Source organism: Cherax quadricarinatus, chromosome 71 (assembly GCF_038502225.1).
Source record: "Cherax quadricarinatus isolate ZL_2023a chromosome 71, ASM3850222v1, whole genome shotgun sequence".
In the NCBI taxonomy this organism is placed as follows: domain Eukaryota; kingdom Metazoa; phylum Arthropoda; class Malacostraca; order Decapoda; family Parastacidae; genus Cherax; species Cherax quadricarinatus.
In genome coordinates, this window is record NC_091362.1 from 15,954,618 (window position 1) to 15,976,914 (window position 22,297).

The 22,297-nt window shown below is 40.0% G+C and overlaps 1 protein-coding gene across 1 annotated transcript; it reads left to right on the forward strand.

Annotated features, from left to right (window-relative positions):
- The first annotated feature begins 585 nt into the window (after positions 1-585).
- LOC138854823 (uncharacterized) lies at positions 586-21,398 on the forward strand. Its single transcript, XM_070100058.1, has 5 exons — positions 586-1,080; positions 10,341-10,534; positions 11,534-11,618; positions 15,184-15,381; positions 16,503-21,398. Exons 1-5 carry the CDS (start codon positions 768-770, stop codon positions 16,538-16,540), a joined length of 828 nt encoding a protein of 275 aa, XP_069956159.1. The 5' UTR covers positions 586-767; the 3' UTR covers positions 16,541-21,398.
- Positions 21,399-22,297: the final 899 nt, after the last annotated feature.

Genomic DNA, 22,297 nt, shown 5'->3' on the forward strand with positions numbered 1-22,297 from the left:
TTTTAAAGCTAAAATAAAGGAGACAATATAAAAGGGACTAAAATAATTTGTGGTGAACAAATAAAGTGATGATCAAATAATGGAGCTTGGGAATATGATAGTAGGTAGTACTTTAAAGGTAATTCTTTAAAGTTAGAATTATAATATAAAATTATAATATAAAAGGGACTAATATAAGTTGTGGTGAACAATAAAGTGGTAATCAAATAAATGAGCTATGGAGTATAATGGCAAAATAGTGAACTTATGAACTTTAGCATCAACTGTAAGGCTAATATGTGTAGCCTGGGACATATGTAATTGATGTGTGTTACCTGGGAAATTTGTAAGCCTATGTGTAACTTGGGACATTTAAAAGTGATGTGTTGCTTTGGAAAACTGTAAGTTCTAATACAGTGGAACCTCAAAAATTGAACTGCTCCCAACTCAACCAATTATGTAAGTGTATTTTTGTAAGTGCTTTTATAAGTGTATTTTTGAGGGTCTGAAATGGACTAATCTAATTTACATTATTCCTGATGAGAATAAATTCATTTGGTAGCGGCACTTGAACAGCCTTCTAGACCGAAGAAAGTTCGATATTTGAGGTTCCACTGTAAGCGTAATATGGAACATTTGTAAATGCTGTGTGTTACTTGGGACATTTGTAAGTGCTAATGTGTGTAACATGGGTCATTAGTAAGTGGATGACCTCAAGCAGTGTACATTCAGTTGGTAATTTTTGATACTATCTGCAGGGATGGAGGTGGTCATACATTATAACCGGGATGATGGGCGTATTGGCTACTCTCCTACTCTTCCTAATAGTGAGAGATCCTACCCGTGCCAGCCAGGCTGAGAGCAAGTCAGGCATACAACCCACTAAACCACTCAGAACCATCAGCACCATCTCGGGCGACTCTGAAGACAGTGACGTCGAGTTCACAGACATCAATGGGAAGAACATTGTGACATCGCCTACGGGCAGCCAGGCAAAGGAGGGGCTTTTGAGAAGACATTCTGGTCCGAAGGATGTGGCTAAGGCTCTCTGCAAGCCTCCGCTGCTGATGCTGACTTTTGCTGCCTGCATAAGACATACAGGTGATTACTGTGCTTACCTGGAGTTTAACTGGAGAGAGTTTCGGGGGTCAACGCCCCCGCGGCCTGGTCTGTGACCAGGCCTCCTGGTGGATCAGCGCCTGATCAACCAGGCTGTTGCTGCTGGCTGCACGCAAACCAACGTACGAGCCACAGCCCGGCTGATCAGGAACTGACTTTAGGTGCTTGTCCAGTGCCAGCTTGAAGACTGCCAGGGGTCTGTTGGTAATCCCCCTTATGTGTGCTGGGAGGCAGTTGAACAGTCTCGGGCCCCTGACACTTATTGTATGGTCTCTTAACGTGCTAGTGGCACCCCTGCTTTTCATTGGGGGGATGGTGCATCGTCTGCCAAGTCTTTTGCTTTCGTAGTGAGTGATTTTCGTGTGCAAGTTCGGTACTAGTCCCTCTAGGATTTTCCAGGTGTATATAATCATGTATCTCTCCCTCCTGCGTTCCAGGGAATACAGGTTTAGAAACCTCAAGCGCTCCCAGTAATTGAGGTGTTTTATCTCCGTTATGCGCGCCGTGAAAGTTCTCTGTACATTTTGTAGGTCGGCAATTTCACCTGCCTTGAAAGGTGCTGTTAGAGTGCAGCAATATTCCAGCCTAGATAGAACAAGTGACCTGAAGAGTGTCATCATGGGCTTGGCCTCCCTAGTTTTGAAAATTCTCATTATCCATCCTGTCATTTTTCTAGCAGATGCGATTGATACAATGTTATGGTCCTTGAAGGTGAGATCCTCCGACATAATCACTCCCAGGTCTTTGACGTTGGTGTTTTGCTCTATTTTGTGACCAGAATTTGTTTTGTACTCTGATGAAGATTTAATTTCCTCATGTTTACCATATCTGAGTAATTGAAATTTCTCATCGTTGAACTTCATATTGTTTTCTGCAGCCCACTGAAAGATTTGGTTGATGTCCGCCTGGAGCCTTGCAGTGTCTGCAATGGAAGACACTCACATGCAGATTCGGGTGTCATCTGCAAAGGAAGACACGGTGCTGTGGCTGACATCCTTGTCTATGTCGGATATGAGGATGAGGAACAAGATGGGAGCTAGTACTGTGCCTTGTGGAACAGAGCTTTTCACCGTAGCTGCCTCGGACTTTACTCTGTTGACGACTACTCTCTGTGTTCTGTTAGTGAGGAAATTATAGATCCATCGACCGACTTTTCCTGTTATTCCTTTAGCGCGCATTTTGTGCGCTATTACGCCATGGTCACACTTGTCGAAGGCTTTTGCAAAGTCTGTATATATTACATCTGCATTCTTTTTGTCTTCTAGTGCATTTAGGACCTTGTCGTAGTGATCCAGTAGTTGAGACAGACAGGAGCGACCTGTTCTAAACCCATGTTGCCCTGGGTTGTGTAACTGATGGGATTCTAGATGGGTGGTGATCTTGCTTCTTAGGACCCTTTCAAAGATTTTTATGATATGGGATGTTAGTGCTATTGGTCTGTAGTTCTTTGCTGTTGCTTTACTGCCCCCTTTGTGGAGTGGGGCTATGTCTGTTGTTTTTAGTAACTGAGGGACGACCCCCGTGTCCATGCTCCCTCTCCATAGGATGGAAAAAGCTCGTGATAGGGGCTTCTTGCAGTTCTTGATGAACACAGAGTTCCATGAGTCTGGCCCTGGGGCAGAGTGCATGGGCATGTCATTTATCGCCTGTTCGAAGTCATTTGGCGTCAGGATAACATCGGATAGGCTTGTGTTAATCAAATTTTGTGGCTCTCTCATAAAAAAATCATTTTGATCTTCGACTCTCAGTCTGGTCAGCGGCTTGCTAAAAACTGAGTCATATTGGGACTTGAGTAGCTCACTCATTTCCTTGCTGTCATCTGTGTAGGACCCATCTTAGGTTCCAGTCTTGAAGTACTTTTTTTTAGCACCATTTATGGATCTGAAAATACAAATAAAACAATACAATAATTAATTAGCTTACTTGAAAATGAAAATAATAAAAATTATTATTAGTGCTAGGGTTGTGGTTTGTTCGTTGGATTACATGCGGCCAGCAGTAACAGCCTAGTTGATCAGGCCCTGATCCACCATGAAGCCTGGTTAGAGAACAGGCCATGGGGGCATTGACCCCCAGAACTCTCTCCAGGTATACTCCAGTATTTATATTAGTATTATTATATTTATGTACATGTTTATAGAGGGGCCACAGATATATCAGATCACTTTCTAGTTGTAGCTACACTGAGAGTAAAAGGTAGATGGGATACAAGGAGAATAGAAGCATCAGGGAAGAGAGAGGTGAAGGTTTATAAACTAAAAGAGGAGGCAGTTAGGGTAAGATATAAACAGCTATTGGAGGATAGATGGGCTAATGAGAGCATAGGCAATGGGGTCGAAGAGGTATGGGGTAGGTTTAAAAAATGTAGTGTTAGAGTGTTCAGCAGAAGTTTGTGGTTACAGGAAAGTGGGTGCAGGAGGGAAGAGGAGCGATTGGTGGAATGATGATGTAAAGAGAGTAGTAAGGGAGAAAAAGTTAGCATATGAGAAGTTTTTACAAAGTAGAAGTGATGCAAGGAGGGAAGAGTATATGGAGAAAAAGAGAGAAGTTAAGAGAGTGGTGAAGCAATGTAAAAAGAGAGCAAATGAGAGAGTGGGTGAGATGTTATCAACAAATTTTGTTGAAAATAAGAAAAAGTTTTGGAGTGAGATTAACAAGTTAAGAAAGCCTAGAGAACAAATGGATTTGTCAGTTAAAAATAGGAGAGGAGAGTTATTAAATGGAGAGTTAGAGGTATTGGGAAGATGGAAGGAATATTTTGAGGAATTGTTAAATGTTGATGAAGATAGGGAAGCTGTGATTTCGTGTATAGGGCAAGGAGGAATAACATCTTGTAGGAGTGAGGAAGAGCCAGTTGTGAGTGTGGGGGAAGTTCGTGAGGCAGTAGGTAAAATGAAAGGGGGTAAGGCAGCCGGGATTGATGGGATAAAGATAGAAATGTTAAAAGCAGGTGGGGATATAGTTTTGGAGTGGTTGGTGCAATTATTTAATAAATGTATGGAAGAAGGTAAGGTACCTAGGGATTGGCAGAGAGCATGCATAGTTCCTTTGTATAAAGGCAAAGGGGATAAAAGAGAGTGCAAAAATTATAGGGGGATAAGTCTGTTGAGTGTACCTGGTAAAGTGTATGGTAGAGTTATAATTGAAAGAATTAAGAGTAAGACGGAGAATAGGATAGCAGATGAACAAGGAGGCTTTAGGAAAGGTAGGGGGTGTGTGGACCAGGTGTTTACAGTGAAACATATAAGTGAACAGTATTTAGATAAGGCTAAAGAGGTCTTTGTGGCATTTATGGATTTGGAAAAGGCGTATGACAGGGTGGATAGGGGGGCAATGTGGCAGATGTTGCAAGTGTATGGTGTAGGAGGTAGGTTACTGAAAGCAGTGAAGAGTTTTTACGAGGATAGTGAGGCTCAAGTTAGAGTATGTAGGAAAGAGGGAAATTTTTTCCCAGTAAAAGTAGGCCTTAGACAAGGATGTGTGATGTCACCGTGGTTGTTTAATATATTTATAGATGGGGTTGTAAGAGAAGTAAATGCGAGGGTCTTGGCAAGAGGCGTGGAGTTAAAAGATAAAGAATCACACACAAAGTGGGAGTTGTCACAGCTGCTCTTTGCTGATGACACTGTGCTCTTGGGAGATTCTGAAGAGAAGTTGCAGAGATTGGTGGATGAATTTGGTAGGGTGTGCAAAAGAAGAAAATTAAAGGTGAATACAGGAAAGAGTAAGGTTATGAGGATAACAAAAAGATTAGGTGATGAAAGATTGAATATCAGATTGGAGGGAGAGAGTATGGAGGAGGTGAACGTATTCAGATATTTGGGAGTGGACGTGTCAGCAGATGGGTCTATGAAAGATGAGGTGAATCATAGAATTGATGAGGGAAAAAGAGTGAGTGGTGCACTTAGGAGTCTGTGGAGACAAAGAACTTTGTCCTTGGAGGCAAAGAGGGGAATGTATGAGAGTATAGTTTTACCAACGCTCTTATATGGGTGTGAAGCGTGGGTGATGAATGTTGCAGCGAGGAGAAGGCTGGAGGCAGTGGAGATGTCATGTCTGAGGGCAATGTGTGGTGTGAATATAATGCAGAGAATTCGTAGTTTGGAAGTTAGGAGGAGGTGCGGGATTACCAAAACTGTTGTCCAGAGGGCTGAGGAAGGGTTGTTGAGGTGGTTCGGACATGTAGAGAGAATGGAGCGAAACAGAATGACTTCAAGAGTGTATCAGTCTGTAGTGGAAGGAAGGCGGGGTAGGGGTCGGCCTAGGAAGGGTTGGAGGGAGGGGGTAAAGGAGGTTTTGTGTGCGAGGGGCTTGGACTTCCAGCAGGCATGCGTGAGCGTGTTTGATAGGAGTGAATGGAGACAAATGGTTTTTAATACTTGACGTGCTGTTGGAGTGTGAGCAAAGTAACATTTATGAAGGGATTCAGGGAAACCGGCAGGCCGGACTTGAGTCCTGGAGATGGGAAGTACAGTGCCTGCACTCTGAAGGAGGGGTGTTAATGTTGCAGTTTAAAAACTGTAGTGTAAAGCACCCTTCTGGCAAGACAGTGATGGAGTGAATGATGGTGAAAGTTTTTCTTTTTCGGGCCACCCTGCCTTGGTGGGAATCGGCCGGTGTGATAATAAAATAAATAAAATAAATATTATATTGGGGGAAGTTAACTCTAGAGTGGCTCATTCAGCACCAAGGGAATGACTTACGATCATGTTTAATGCAAAGAAGAGAAGAGCGGCTTAAATTGCTTGAAGCAAGAGTTCTTCATCAACATGAAGGAGAAGTCCTGAAAATCTCTCATAATCAGTACATAACCCTAGCACTCTCTGATGCATCATTGCATTACTAGTATAGAGTACCAGCAAGATGAAGGATTAGACACATGGAGCATGTTTTTCGGTTCAGTATGATGATGATACACAAGACAGCAGAAAATAAGGTAATTAGTCCCGCAGCCTGTACATCACCTTCCACTGTCTTCTGCATACTGTTCTGCAAGAATGAGGGACTGATTGCCCCATCTACTGTCTTCATATATCATCTCTCTATTTTTAGTTAGTTAGTTTAATATGTTTATTATGCACTCCATACCCATCCTGTGGGTGGTAGTCAAAAGATTACAGAGGTACATAATTGGTCCAGGGACTGGACTCCAAAGTTTTGATAGCTGAGCAAGTTACAGAGGTAATGAACTCACAATTTACAAAGGTAATGAGCTCACAATTTACAAAGGTAATGAACTCACAATTTACAAAGGTAATGAACTCCAGGTAGGTCTAGTCACAATCATGACAAGTTACAAAGATATTTACAGATTACAGAGGTACATAATGGGTCCAGGGACTGGGCCCCCAAAGTTTTGATAGCTGAACTAGGTACAAAGGTAATGAACTCACTAGTTACAAAGGTAATGAATCCTGTAAGAATGGTTACTTACGTTTATACATGGAAACGATCATGAACAAATTATAGAGTAATGAGCAATTCACACTTCCACACCCGGTCACAACTGTAATGAGTTATTGGTGCAAATACATTGATTGTTGAGTCACACACACACACGCAAGCACGTCAAGAAATTAGAGAAAGTGCAAAGGTTTGCAACAAGACTAGTCCCAGAGCTACGGGGACTGTCCTACGAAGAAAGGTTGAGGGAAATCGGCCTGACAACACTGGAGGACAGGAGGGTCAGGGGAGACATGATAACAACATATAAAATACTGCGCGGAATAGACAAGGTGGACAAAGACGGGATGTTCCAGAGAAGGGACACAGACTCAAGAGGTCACAATTGGAAGTTGAAGACTCAGATGAATCAAAGGGATGTTAGGAAGTATTTCTTCAGTCATAGAGTAGTCAGGCCGTGGAATAGCCTAGAAAGTGACGTAGTGGAGGCGGGAACCATACATAGTTTTAAGGCGAGGTATGATAGAGCTCATGGGGCAGGGAGAGAGAGGACCTAGTAGCAATCAGCGAAGAGGCGGGGCCAGGAGCTGTGACTCGACCCCTGCAACCACAAATAGGTGAGTACAAATAGGTGAGTACACACACACACACACACACACACACACACACACACACACACACACACACACACACACACACACACACACACACACACACACACACACACACACAATATAACAGAAGTAAGACACGAGAGAGAGGGGTGGGTTGATTGCATCTTCTTGGACTGCAAGAAGGCCTTTGACACAGTTCCTCACAAGAGATTAGTGCAGAAGCTAGAGCATCAGGCGCATATAACAGGAAGGGCACTGCAATGGATCAGAGAATACCTGACAGGGAGGCAACAACGAGTTATGGTACGTAATGATGTATCACAGTGGGCACCTGTGACGAGCAGGGTCCCACAGGGGTCGGTCCTAGGACCAATGCTATTTTTGGTATATGTGAACGACATGATGGAAGGGTTAGACTCAGAAGTGTCCCTGTTTGCAGATGATGTGAAGTTAATGAGTAGAATTAAATCAGATGAGGACCAGGCAGGACTTCAAAGAGACCTGGACAGACTGGACACCTGGTCCACCAAATGGCTTCTCGAATTTAATCCTGCCAAATGCAAAGTCGTGAAGATAGGGGAAGGGCACAGAAGACCACAGACAGAGTATAGGCTAGGTGGCCAAAGACTGCAAACCTCACTCAAGAAGAAAGATCCTGGGGTGAGTATAACACCGAGCATGTCTCCGGAAGCACACATCAATCAGATAACTGCTGCAGCATATGAGCGCCTGGCAAACCTGAGAACAGCATTCCGATACCTTAGTAAGGAATCGTTCAAGACACTGTACACCGTGTATGTCAGGCCCATACTGGAGTATGCAGCACCTGTTTGGAATCCACACTTGATAAAGAGCGTCAAGAAACTAGAGAAAGTACAAAGGTTTGCGACAAGGTTAGTTCCAGAGCTAAGGGGAATGTCCTATGAAGAAAGATTAAGGGATATCGGCCTGACGACACTGGAGGACAGGAGGGTCAGGGGAGACATGATAACGACATATAAAATACTGCGCGGAATAGACAAGGTGGACAAAGACGGGATGTTCCAGAGAAGGGACACAGACACAAGAGGTCACAATTGGAAGTTGAAGACTCAGATGAATCAAAGGGATGTTAGGAAGTATTTCTTTAGTCATAGAGTAGTCAGGCCATGGAATAGCCTAGAAAGTGATGTAGTGGAGGCGGGAACCATACATAGTTTTAAGGCGAGGTATGATAGAGCTCATGGGGCAGGGAGAGAGAGGATCTAGTAGTATTCAGCGAAGAGGCGGGGCCAGGAGCTGTGACTCGACCCCTGCAACCACAAATAGGTGAGTACACACACGCACACAGGGGCTTGGACTCGACCCCTGCACACACACACACACACACACACACACACACACACACACACACACACACACACACACACACACACACACACACACACACACACACACACACACACACACACACACACACACACACACACACACACACACACACACACACACACACACGCATGCACACATGCACAAATGTGGTAATGCTTTATTTACAGCTAGCAAAGTCAGGGTATTTCTCCAGAATGGTCTGTAATATACCACTGTGGATAAAATACTTTGCCATTTCTTGAACACTTCTGAGTGAGTTGTTTCTAAATTCATTAATTTTATCGCACTCCAGTGCATAATGACGCAGGGTGTGACAATAGTCCATCTGGCAAAGTTTACATTTCGTTTGGTCTACATCTGGTGGTGGTGATTTAACCTGCCAAAGATACTTGTAACCGAGCCGGAGCCGGGCGGTAGTGACATCCAAGAGTCTGGTTATTTTGTTGGATGCACCATAGACATGTGGCTTCTCCTGCATGATAGAATGATGATAGATGGACTGACTGGTGTCAATCTCCCTGAGTCTTAAGTCAATAAAATTCAGTTGAAGTTCTTTTCGTATTATTGTTCTCAAACTACTACATGACAAGCCAAGATTGTAATCTACTCCCTCTTTGAAAGCATACAGCTTAGCCAATTTATCAGTTCCATCATGCATCCGAAGACCAATGTGAGATGGAATCCACAGCATGTGCACTCTGACTCCACTGTCCACAATCTTACCATACCTATATCTGGCTTCTGACACAAGCATGCCACAATTTATACTTAATGAGTTGAGAGCATTTATGGATGACAGAGAATCAGTTACAATTAAACTGTCAATCTTAGAAACATAGATGCATTTCAGTGCAAGGAGTATGGCAAACAGTTCTGTCTGAAGGGTAGAGGCCCAATTATTGATGCGTGCTCCAAATTCTTTAAGAGAGCCATCACTCTGTATGACAACAGTAGCACTACCAGTTGCACCAGTGGATAATAAATAATTTGCGAGAGTGTGTGCTGTGTGACTAAGTTATCAGTACAGCTTAAGGCATCATGTTTGGCTTCAAGGCAAAGTTTTGGTTGTCATTTAAGAAGTAGTTTGGGGGGAAATGGAGAAATGGTAGTTTGGAATGGGGTAATATCCCATGGAGCAGAGAAGTACCGCTGTTGCCTTACTTGACATAGATCATGTATCTGATTCATGCGGAGGTCGGTTCCAGTTTTTTCGATCCATCTGGAGGATGTATTTCTCTATTCAAATGAAAAAGCCACTGGTTAGCAAAATATCTCACAAAGAGATATGCAGTTGTTAAACACATGTCTAATTCCTCTTTGTTCCCTGATGCATTATTACAATATGTCTGGTTCTCGACTAGTAACCCGTTCTTCTGTATAAATTATTAAATGTAAAGAGAAGATAGACTTTATAGTTTTCCTCTTTTTTTGGGTTACCCTGTCTTGACTGGAGACAGCCAGTATGTTGAAAAAAAAAAGAATCTACCTTTTGAATACAGTGGACCCCCGGATAACGATCAGCTCCCAACTCGACCAATTATGTAAGTTTATTTTTGTAAGTGCTTTTGTAGGTGTATTTTTAGGGGTCTGAAATGGACTAATCTAATTCACAATATTTCTTATGAGAACAAATTCGGTCTATAATGGCACCCAAACAGACTTCTGGATTGAAATAATATTGTTATGCGGGGGTCCACTGTATTTTGACACTGCATTATATCTACCATTTAATATCAGTAATCCCTTTTTATCTTTTCTTTATAGCATCATGTTTATTCCTGGCACACTCTGACACTCCCTTACATCTGGTATTGACACACACTAATTCTACCTTTTTTTTTGTGCTTGCTTCAGCGGGCTTCTCATGGGCATACAACACTCAGCTTTATTTCCTCACCTACTACCCTGGCTTCAACATCGGCTTGTGGGTGATGAGTGCCTCTATAATTGGTGGGTCACTGGGAGTGACTGTGGGTGGATTCGTTTCTGACAAACTGGTCAAGAGGATCGGCATCCGTGCTAGGCTGTACGTACTGGCTGCGAGTCAGGTAAGATACAAGAGACTTGACTGGCTACCTGCATTTAGAATAGTAGTGGTGGTGGTAGTAGTAGTAGTAGTCATCATAGTAGTAGTAGTACTAGTAGTAGTAGTTGCAGTAGTAGTAGTAGTAGTAGTACTAGTATAGTAGTAGTAGTAATAATATCCCTGTAATTGTACAGAGCCTGTGGAAAGGGAGGCAGTTATGTTTGATTTGAGATGTTAACCAATTTCTTGGTGCAAGATTCCTTCACTTGCATCAAGGCAGCTTCCTGAAGGTCAGAGTACTGAGACCCAGTTCATAACTTACGTGTGAGTTTGAGATCTTCTAGAACAGTATAAATTGTGGTCTGTAGAAGTGACTCACACAGCAATTTATATTGATGTGGGATAGTTCTCAGTAAACTCAAGATTCTGCAAATATTATATATTATAGCAAAAATTTCAGTAAACTGATTAGCATTACATCACATTCTTTAGCTCCTAAGATTTAGATGTTGCCGCCAAATTGACTACTTTGTCGTGCAACTCATATCCATCCTGCGAACAGCGATAGCAGACCAAAATCCATCCTGTGGATGGTAGTGGCTAGCTTATCATGCATCTTATATCCATCCTGTGGATGGTAGTGGCAAGTTTATTGTGCACCCCATGCCAGCCCTCTAGATGGTAGTGGCTTGTTTATTGTGCACCCCATGTCCATCTTGTGGATGATAACAACTGGTTTATTGTGCACCCTATATCCATCCTGTGGATGGTTACAACTATTTCATTCTGCACCCTATATCCATCCTATGGATGAATTCAAAGATCATACAGATATGCAGAAATCCTGGGAACTACCATGTGCCTGGAAAGTATTAATTCTCAACAGGAATACATCTCAATATATTATATACAGTATTAAAGCATTTAGAGTTTTAGTTATTTATTTGTTAGCCAATCTCTTTTATAATTATATCATAATCGTAAGATTCACAGTCCATGTGTTCTGCCTTGCCTCTGTCAGCTAATAGCAACGCCTTTCGCCGCTGGTGTGCTGTTCTTCCCTCCTCCAGGCGCCTTCTTCAGTCTCCTGGGGTCTTACATCTTCGGTAGGTACCCAATTTCGTAGGTACCCAATTTGATAGGTACCCAATTTGATAGATACCCAATTTGGTAGGTGCCCAATTTAGTAGGTACCCAATTTGATAGATACCCAGTCTGGTAGGTACCCAGTTTGGTAGGCATCTAATGACTTGCCAATTTCAAGATTGTTGACTACTAGTGCATAATGAATTTGTGAGATCCATACATGCTCTGAAGGTAAGAGAAAAATTAGCTTTAAGACACTGTACAACCATTTTACTTATTTAGTGTTATGATTTGCATGTATTTTCAATAGCATTTGCTGAACTGACAAAAACCAAGAGTATACTGTACATGTAACATGCAGTACTGTGCAGTGCATAGCAATGTGTAGCATATTTGAAAATATCATTCCAATTTGTACTCTATTTCCTAAGAAAAATATATTATAAAATCCCAAATTATTATTATTATTATTATTATTATTATTATTATTATTATTATTATTATTATTATTATTGTGTACTCTCTTACTCTACATATTTTAAAATTTCCTGACTTCAGAATAAATTGATATTTACTCTCTTCTACACTATAGATGTTTCCCTTCTCCCTTAACTTCATTGATGTTTTCCTTCTTCCTCGATGCCATTGATGTTTATCTTCTTCTGTGACACCATTCATGTTTAACTTCTCCCTTGACACCATTGATGTTTAGCTTCTCCCTTGACATCATTAATGCTTAGCGTCTCCCTTGGTACCATTGATGTTTACCATCTCACTCAACACCTGGAGCATACCAGGAGAGAGTTCCAGGGGTCAGCACTCCCACAACCCGGTCTGTGACCAGGCCTCATGGTGGATCAGGGCCTGATCAACCAGGCTGTTACTGCTGGCCGCACATAATCCAGCGTATAAGCCACGACCTGGCTGGTCAGGTACCGACTTTAGGTGCCTGTCCAGTGCCTGCTTGAAGACAGCCAGGAGTCTATTGGTAATCACCCTGATGTATGCTGGGAGGCAGTTGAACAGTCTTGGCCCCCTGACACTTATTGGATTGTCTCTTATCGTGTTAGTGGCACCCCTGCTTTTCATTGGGGGGAGGTTGAACCGTGTGCCAAGTCTTTTGCTTTCGTAGGGAGTGATTTTCATGTGCAAGTTTGGTACTAGTCCCTCTAGGATTTTCCAGGTGTATATAATCATGTATCTCTCTTTCCTGCATTCTAGGGAGTACAGGTTTAGGAACTTCAAGCGTTCCCAGTAATTGAGGTGGTTTATTGCAGTCATGCATGCCGTGAAGGTTCTCTGTACATTTTCTAGGTCAGCAATTTCACCTGCCTTGAAAGGTGCTGTTAGTATGCAGCAATATTCCAGCCTAGATAGAATAAGTGACCTGAAGAGTGTCATCATAGGCTTGGCATCCCTGGTTTTGAATGTTCTCATTATCCATCCTGTCATTTTTCTAGCAGATGTGATTGATACAGTGTTATGGTCCTTGAAGGTGAGACCCTCTGACATGATCACCTCCAGGTCTTTGACATTTGTTTTTCGCTCTATTGTGTGGTTGGAATTTGTTTTATACTCTGATGAAATTTTAATTTCCTCACGTTTTCCATATCAGTGTAGTAATTGGAACTTCTTATAATTGAACTTTATATTGTTTTCTGCAGTTCATTTAAAGATTTGGTTGATGTCCACCTGGAGTCTTGCGGTATCCTCAATGAAGAGCACTGTCATGCAAATTCGGGTGTCATCTGCTAAGGAAGACACTATGCTGTGGCTTATATCCTTGTCTATGTCCGATATGAGGATGAGGAACAAGATAGGGGCAAATACTGTGCCTTGTGGAACAGAGCTTTTCACCATAGCTGCCTCAGATTTTACTCTGTTGACTACTACTCTTTGTGTTCTGTTTGTTAAGAAATTATAGATCCATCTGACTTTTCCTGTTATTCCTTTATCATGCATTTTGTGCACTATTACATCATGGTCACACTTGTCAAAGGCTTTTGCAAAGTCTGTGTATATTACATCTGCATTCTGTTTGTCTTCTAAAGCATCCAGGACCTTCTCGTAGTGGTCCAGTAGTTGGGACAGACAGGAACGACCTGTTCTAAATCCATGTTACCCTGGGTTGTGTAAATGATGGGTATCTAGATGGATGGTGATCTTGCTTCTTAGAACCCTTTCAAAGAGTTTTATAATATGGGACATTAGTGCTATCGGTCTGTAGTTCTTTGTTATTGCTTTACTTTACTGCCCCCTTTGTGGAGTGGAGCTATGTCTGTTGTTTTTAGTAACTGTGGGATGACCCCAGTGACCATACTCCCTCTCCACAGGATGTTAAAAGCACGTGATAGGAGACTCTTGCAGTTCTTGATGAACATGGAGTTCCATGAGTCTGGGCCTGGGGGCAGAGTGCATGGGCATGTCATTTATTGCCTTTTCAAAGTCATTTGGCATGAGGATAATATCAGATAGGTGCATGTCTACCAAATTCTGTCTCTCTCTCATAAAAAATTCATTTAGGTCTTCGACTTTAGTCTGGTTAGTGGCTCACTAAAAACCGAGTCATATTGGGACTTAAATAGCTCACTAATTTCCTTGCTGTCATCTGTGTAGGACCCATCCCATTTAAGTAGGGATCCAATACTGGATGTTGTTCTAGACTTTGATTTGGCATAAGAAAAGAAATACTTTGGGTTTCTTTCAGTTTCATATATGGCTTTTAGCTCTTCTCGCTTTTCTTGACTCCTGTAAGATTCCTTTAGCTTTAGTTCGATGTGTGCTATTTCTCTGACCAGTGTCTCCTTATGTATTGCAGATATATTGTCGTCTTGTAACCGCTCTGTTATTTTTTGCCTTCGTCTGTATAGGGAGCACCTTTCTCTTTCTAGTTTACATCTTCTCCTTTTCCTTAAGGAAATATACCTTGAGGATACCTCAAGTGCCACACAGTTAATTTGTTCTAGACATAGAGTAGGATGCATGTTGCTTCGTCTGTCTTCAGAGTTTATATCATTTAGGACTTGGTTTACTTAGTCCCACCTTATGTTTTTGCTACTGAAATTGAATTTGGTGAAGGCTTCCTCATGGCTGATCATATATTGTCGGTCAGGGGCTCCCCACATACATGTCTGGACCTCTGTTATGTTGTGATCTGAGTATATTGTTTTTGATATGATGACATTTCGTATCAGATCATCATTGTTAGTGAAGGTGAGGTCCAGCGTATTCTCCAATCTTGAAGGCTCTATTATTTGCTGGTTTAAGGTGAATTTGGTGCAAAGATTTAAAAGTTCATGTGTGTACGAGTTTTCATCTGAGCTGCCTCCTGGTGTTATCTCTGCTACAATATTATTTGCTATATTCCTCCATTTTAGGTGCCTTAGGCTGAAATTTCCCAGGATTTCCTTCTTACTTGACACCATTGACTAATACCATTTTGTACGACACCATTGACTGCTACTATCTCATACGACACCGTTGATTTCTAACATCTCATGTGACATGTTTGACTTCAATGAATGGACTTAAAGTATAACCCACCATCATGCACCACAGTCTTTATCGTTCCCTTTTCTTATTTAGCTGAGATGTGGTTTGGTGTTCTGTTCGCTGTGCTGCTGGAACTGGTGCCAAGCACAGTGCAGTCCACTTCCATTGCCGTCTTCCTCTTCGTTATGAACAATGTGGGTGGTAACATGCCCGTAGTGGTCGACCCTCTGTCTCATCTCCTCTCCTACCGCAGTGCCCTCTATATCATGTATCCTGGAATGTATCTAGCAAGTAAGTGATCATTATTATCATTATTATTAGTAGTAGTAGTGTTAATATTAGTACAGTACTATTATTGTGGGGAATTGCTGAAGCTATAAGAGGTCCCAAAGCATCTAAGGAATTGGAGGAAACTAGAATTTATTCAGATTAATAACCCTGAGGGCTGATAGCTCAAGATAATCTGATCTATTTATACTGAAGCCTTTTTAAGATTTTTCCCCAAAATGTGACCCACATCATTCGACTAATTCACAGATTCCTACTGTATTTTGTGCTGGATAACAGAGGCAGCAAGTGTTATGAGATTTTCCCATACATCTCACTGCATGTCAGGTTTGATCCCATGTCTCCCCAGCAGTGAGCCGAGGTTACGTGTTCTGGTGATTCCTGCCCTATAGTTGTATGAGTATCATTGTATGAGTAAGTGGTCATTAATTGGTGGGATGTCGTCGTCAGTCTAGAATCTGGTCGTTGTACGAGTGGGATACAGTCGTTATGCGGAAGGAGGGAACTGAGATTTTATTTGGTCATTATTCGAAATTATGTTCTATGAACATTTGTTCAGTGGAAAGTCTATTGTACAAAAAGTCTTTGCATACATATATATCATGTTCTGTTAACATTTGTTAGTTTTCAGATTATCAAAAATTCTCTGCATAACCAGGGGTTTTCCACACTTACTATTAAAATCTAATTAAATTTTGTACAAACCATGTGTCTTGTGGAAATAAAATATTTATTTATTTCTTCATTTTATTATCTCAAAATTATTAGTACAGTAAATGAAATCTTCGTTAGATTTTTTTTTTGTTAGATGCTAATAATGGTAATCCTCACAGTTTTAGTGATTTCTTTTATTATAACATAATTCATTAGGAACTATAATGAATGTTCCCTGGCTCTTAATATTATAGCATGCTGATTTGAGGCTTATGATTCAGTATAATTCTATTTTCCCCATAGGTTCTGTCTTTATTATACAGTATAATAATGCTATTTTCTCCATGGGTTCTGTCTTTATTGTGCAGTATAATTATATTTTCTCCTTAGGTTCTGTATTTATTGTACATAATTCTATTTTCCCCATAGGTTCTGTCTTATTATGCAGTATTATTCTATTTTCTCCATAGGTTCTGTCTTCTTCTTCCTCACAAGTTTCCTGTTGTGAAGATAGACTTAACCAGTGTTGTACATGGTTGCTGGGAATACCCACCTTGCTGGCAGAGGACTGCCACATGTTGAATTGAAAAATAATGCAGATGGTCACAGAAGATGTTGGACAGAAAGCCTATAGAGCCTCACACAGCTACATTAATCAGAGAGTACGTAATGTATAAGACAGGAACAGGTAGTCAGGAACACATTTGCTGAGTCTTGTACATCTGAGTCATCTGACACCATCAACAGACAATTGACCAGAATAATCTTAGCCTTTTAGCAACATACATGGGTTGATTTAAATCATTATCTTATCTTAAAAATGTTGGAAATATAATAGTTATGTGGTAAAAATTATAAGTATTATTTGATTCTCTTACACAAATATTGTGTATTAATTGGCTTTGAAAAATTTTTGAATTTAGAAATTCACAAATTATTTAATTTTCTGATTTGTGTTGCCTGACTTGCCTTGCAATAGCCTTAGATTCTCACATTTTACGATACCATAATAATAATATTTATTGATAAAGAAATACTGTAATAGTACAACTTGGCATGTACACTGCTCAGAGTTGATGGTTCAGGAACACATTCTTTGACCTGCAGAATTTGTAATAATCATCATCAGTACAGTATTCTCCCAATTTACAATAACTTACAATGATCTGCACTTATAATCTTGGCATTTTGAAACCAGTTAATTATTTACAAACTAAGATTCTCCCTTCCACTACTTTCGGCCATGGCAATATCACTTTTGGTGAAAAGACAGTTACAGTATTCAACAAGGCTGAAATATAAATTTTTTTCTAAATTTTTTACTAAATTCATTGAGATATTTTGTGTATCTTCATATATGCATATGTGGAGAAATCATATTTGCTTGGTAGAGATTTGATAATTACATTTGTGTGTTAGAGGTGGTACGGAGTCATGTCTAACACATGGTCAGTGGCTGAGGTAGTGCCAGTTACTGCATAGAGAAGACCAGGGCCAGGACCCATCCTGGTGAACCTACCTGTACCTGGCTGAGGTGCAGAGGCTCAGGTCAGTTTCCTCAACCACCCTCCCTCCCTATTCCTATTGCATCATCCATGGATGTAAAACCTCTCACCACTTTGGAAACATTTCACCACATTATGGCTTCACCAGTCCAGTACAAAGAAGAACAGTGGAAATGGAGAAGGAGTTTGAGGTAATCAATCCCTCAGCCTGGAATTCTTCAACATTTGTCCAACCTATGGACAAGATCTATTTACACTAGTGGATGGTTCCACTGTGACTCTGCCTCCTCCTGCTTTAACTCGCCTGACTGCAATGTATAAGCTACTTCTCCTAGCATATGCTCTACTTTCTTCAAGATTGATGGACTGAACACATTGATTCCAGGCTGAGAGACTGATCACCTCAAACCCCTCCTCTATTTCCACCATTATTCTTTGTATTGGACTGATGAAGCTGTGTGGTGAAATGTTTCCTCAGTAAAGATTCCAAAATGTTGCACAAGTGTCTTATTCTTCAACTTGTCAGTTTTCTAAACCAGTTTTCACAACTCTCATCACTGCCTTCCCATGCGCACCTGATAACTTCAACATAACAATGAGCATATGATAGAGGGCATATTGGAAGTACATGTATTGTCTATCTCAAATCTTTGCTCTGCTGTATTCCAATAAGTACTGATTGCTCCGAGGGTCTTCGGTGTTTAATATATAGTGTTACTAAACCATAGCAATTAAAAGTCACGAGCTGGATTTCTGGTTAAGGCTCGAAATATTTTATCAGAAGAAAGTTTTGTATGTATCAAGAGGCTATGCAAATAGCATGAATATTATGATTCATGAAATAGTAATACACAATTGCAAACAAACCACAGAACGAGTGGGATTTGAACCCCACCATGGGTTCAAACCCCACCTATTCTGTGGTTTGGTTAACATGAATATTACTTGCATTAGTAACTGGGTCATATTAACATAATGAGAGGCTGGTGTTTAATAATTAACATACCAGGCAAATGACAGACTAGGTAAAAAAAAAAAATAATTTTTGATCTCTCTTATTTAATATTTATTTATTATTATTAAAAAACAATACTATTAGTTGAATGATATCTTTTCAGCTCAGGTTGTCTTTATATCTGCATCATGTAGCTATTCAATGAGATATGAAGGAGAGGCTGCACTCAGCAATAAAAAGGCAACTAGTTCATTTTGTATTTTTAGTAAATTGCTTTTAATGGACTATTTTTCCAAACATACCATAATATATTTCTTAAGCATTACCATATTCTGTAATACTGTACTTTAGTACTGTACAGTGTATTTTCTGTTTTAAGTTATTTAGTAAAATATCCTGAGTTTACTTTGAGTGTTACAAATTCTTTGGAAAAAACCTGGATGGGTGCACAGTAAAAAATGCCAAATCAAACTTTTATAATAGGAAAATATGAACAGTCTGTACTTAATTTTCAAATGAAATATGAAAACAGCTGCAGCACAAAGTAGTCCAGTGGTAGCTGTCAAGTATTTGATATTGTTAGTTGTCAGTGATGTATAAGCATAGCACATGTAATTGTATGTTAATGGTATATACTCTAAATATTCCAGGTATATATAACTGTATACTCGTGATATATGCTCATCATATGGCTTAGATGAGATTTATATTGGTACTGTGATTTATATATGATTCTGAATGTTATTGAAATATTATTTTATTTTTACAAAAGATGTCCAGTGTATATGCATATACTCTATGTATATTAATCAAAACTGTTGATAAAAAATATTGCTAATGTAGCTGTCTTCTGTGTACTAAAGTACTGAGGTTGGGAATGAATTTTCAGTCTTGTGAGCTATTTGTTTAAATATACAATATTTTTGCAATGCAATGCTCAGAATACTGTATATAGAATAGCACTTAAAAATTAAAATGAAGTCTTTTATTTTTAATTCAACACACAGGTTTCTCTTGCTTTATACAGGCTTGTTTTGTGCAAATTAATTATTTTGGGAGGTCTGACTTAAATCGGTAATTCTGTGTACCACATGCATGTGCTGTTTGGAATTGGTGCAGTTAGCAAAATGTATTTAATATTTTTAAAAGCCAATGCAGAGATAACCCCCCCCCCCCCCAAAAAAAAAAAAGAAAAAAAGAAAGAGGAAACACATTCACTGTCATTCTTATAATAATTTTCTTGTCAAAAGTGTACTTACATCATGGTTTAGATGGTCCTCCAAGTTACAACATATTCAGACCTCCTTTAGAGTGCAGGTGCAGTATTTCCTAACCCCAGGACTCAGGTTTGACTAAACAGTTTCTTCCCTGAATCCCTTCATGAATATTACCTTGCTCACACTCCAACAACACATCAGGCCATGAAACTAAATCTTCTTTCTTCTTTCAACAAACCGGCCATATTCCACCGAGGCAGGGTGGCCCAAAAAGAAAAACAAAAGTTTCTCTTTTTAAATTTAGTAATTTATACATCAGAAGGGGTTACTAGCCCCTTGCTCCTGGCATTTTAGTCGCCTCTTACAACACGCATAGCTTATGGAGGAAGAATTCTGTTCCACTTTCCCATGGAGATAAGAGGAAATAAACAAGAACAAGAACTAGTAAGAAAATAGAAGAAAACCCAGAGGGGTGTGTATATATATGCTTGTACTACATGTATATGTAGTGTGACCTAAGTGTAAGTAGAAGTAGCAAGATGTACCTGAAAACTTGCATGTTCATGAGACAGAAAAATTGACACCAGCAATCCTACCATCATGTAAAACAATTACAGGCTTTCGTTTTACACTCACTTGGCAGGACGGTAGTACCTCCCTTGGTAGTTGCTGTCTACCAACCTACTACCTAGAATGAAACAATCTTGCCACTAAATATTAATGGTCTGATTGAGCTAGTACAGCTGGCATGAGCTTGAAGCACAACTCCTGCATATAGCAAAAGACACTTATACAGTATTTGTGATTATTGCTGTGATAAAAACAACACACCTGTAATCCCTATGGGTTTTCGGTGGTGTGTTAATGTTTGCCACGATCATTCTGATAGAGGTCCTCAGGTATGATCTTTTGAATGGTAGTTAATTATTGTGTTTATCCGCAAATTTAAGAGTGTGGATACTGAACCTGTGTCTGAAATGACACATGATGAACCCTGGGTGCATCCTATTCCTCAGTTGCTATGTGGCCCCTATGGGTTTAAGAATTCCCCTGATTTAAATAAAAAAACTAATTAATTTCACTGTAAATGTGCTGTAGTTGCCAAAGCAAAGCTGTTTGCATTATCTCATTTTTTTTATTTTATTTTGAAGCACTAGTTTTGTGTGCATGTGCAAGTCAATACAGTACTGTAATGTTTTTAGATGCATACATTCCACATACATTAGGAGTTTAGTTTTACCCATCACTGTTGTTTATGTGTAAATGGTTTAAAAAACTAACAAGTTGATAAATGAGACACTCATGCAACATTTAGGAATCTTTATTCTGGAAGTATTTCACCACACAGTGACTTCTTCAGTCCATTGTAGAGCAAGGTGAGGAGTTTGAGGTAGTCAACTCTAGGCTGAAGGACTGATCACCTCAGACTCCTCATCTTTTACTTTTCTCTACATTAAACTGAAGAAGTCAGTGCATGGTGAAACTTATCCAGAATAAAGATAACCAAATGTTGCACAGGTGTCTTTATTTATCAGATGTTGTTTATGTCACCATTGTTAGCCCATCACTATTATTTAGTGTAGTTTACCTGGAGTTTATTGATCACCATTGTTATGCTCCACCATTATTTGTATTTTTTGTAATGAATTCTGTTAAGAAGAGATAATTAAATGCACGGTGATAAAATTTTGCAGTGTTTTATTTCTCACATTTATTTCAAGCTACAGAAGCCTCTCATATAACACATGTTCATGTTATAAATGGAACAATAATGAAATTTTGTTTACCATTATCATTTTACATGGGAAAAATCCGGTCCTGCACACCATAACGTGCCATTAATTTTGGGATTATAATTATACAGCACGTCAGGGTGGATGGGAGGTATTCAGGCTCAATTCAGGGAACCTGAGTACAGATCCAATTCCCTAGATCAAGAGCCCCTCACCAGTGTCAAGGAACCTCCCTTGAGGGGCTATAAATTTGGGGAAAAATAAACACAACATATGAATTCCACTTAGAAAATTCCATGGCCAAACAAGACAGTATGGATGAGTGAGGCCTTGTTTGTCGAGTGGTTCAAGCATTACCTTTTCCCTTTTTCAATTTGAATCGGTTATTTTGCATTCTTTCTTGAAGGGATGTCCTCAGAACCATATTTATATCTCAGCCTCGCATACCTCAACGTACATTCTAGAAGCTCAAATCTTTCATACGAAGAAAGACTGAAATCCCTTGAACAAAACATTTAGCTGAAGCCTAGCTTTAGAAATCATTGTTACCTTGACATATTTTAAAGTCCCACCGAGTTTGCCCATCAGTTGTAACTATAATGGCTTTCTGTGAGAGGTAAGAGTTATATATATATACGTATATACATATAAACCATTTCTAATATGTGTACATGTGCATCTGTTAGCTTTAAAATTAAAAATTCTTTTGGCAGTAGAAATTATTACACCCTTGGTCACCTACCTCCAGCATTTTGAATCGGTTGTCTTGGGCACCACAAGCCATTCTTGTCTCACAAACAACTTTACCTCTAACTACATAACTAATGCTGTTAGATAAAGGCACTGCATATCTGG

Bases quoted from the DNA above. Each gene is read 5' to 3' on its own strand.
- LOC138854823 (XM_070100058.1), top strand. From the start codon at position 768: ATGATGGGCGTATTGGCTACTCTCCTACTCTTCCTAATAGTGAGAGAT. The intron at 1,081-10,340 runs GTGATTACTGTG...TGCTTGCTTCAG, and splicing joins TGCCTGCATAAGACATACAG to CGGGCTTCTCATGGGCATAC. The intron at 10,535-11,533 runs GTAAGATACAAG...TGCCTCTGTCAG, and splicing joins ACGTACTGGCTGCGAGTCAG to CTAATAGCAACGCCTTTCGC.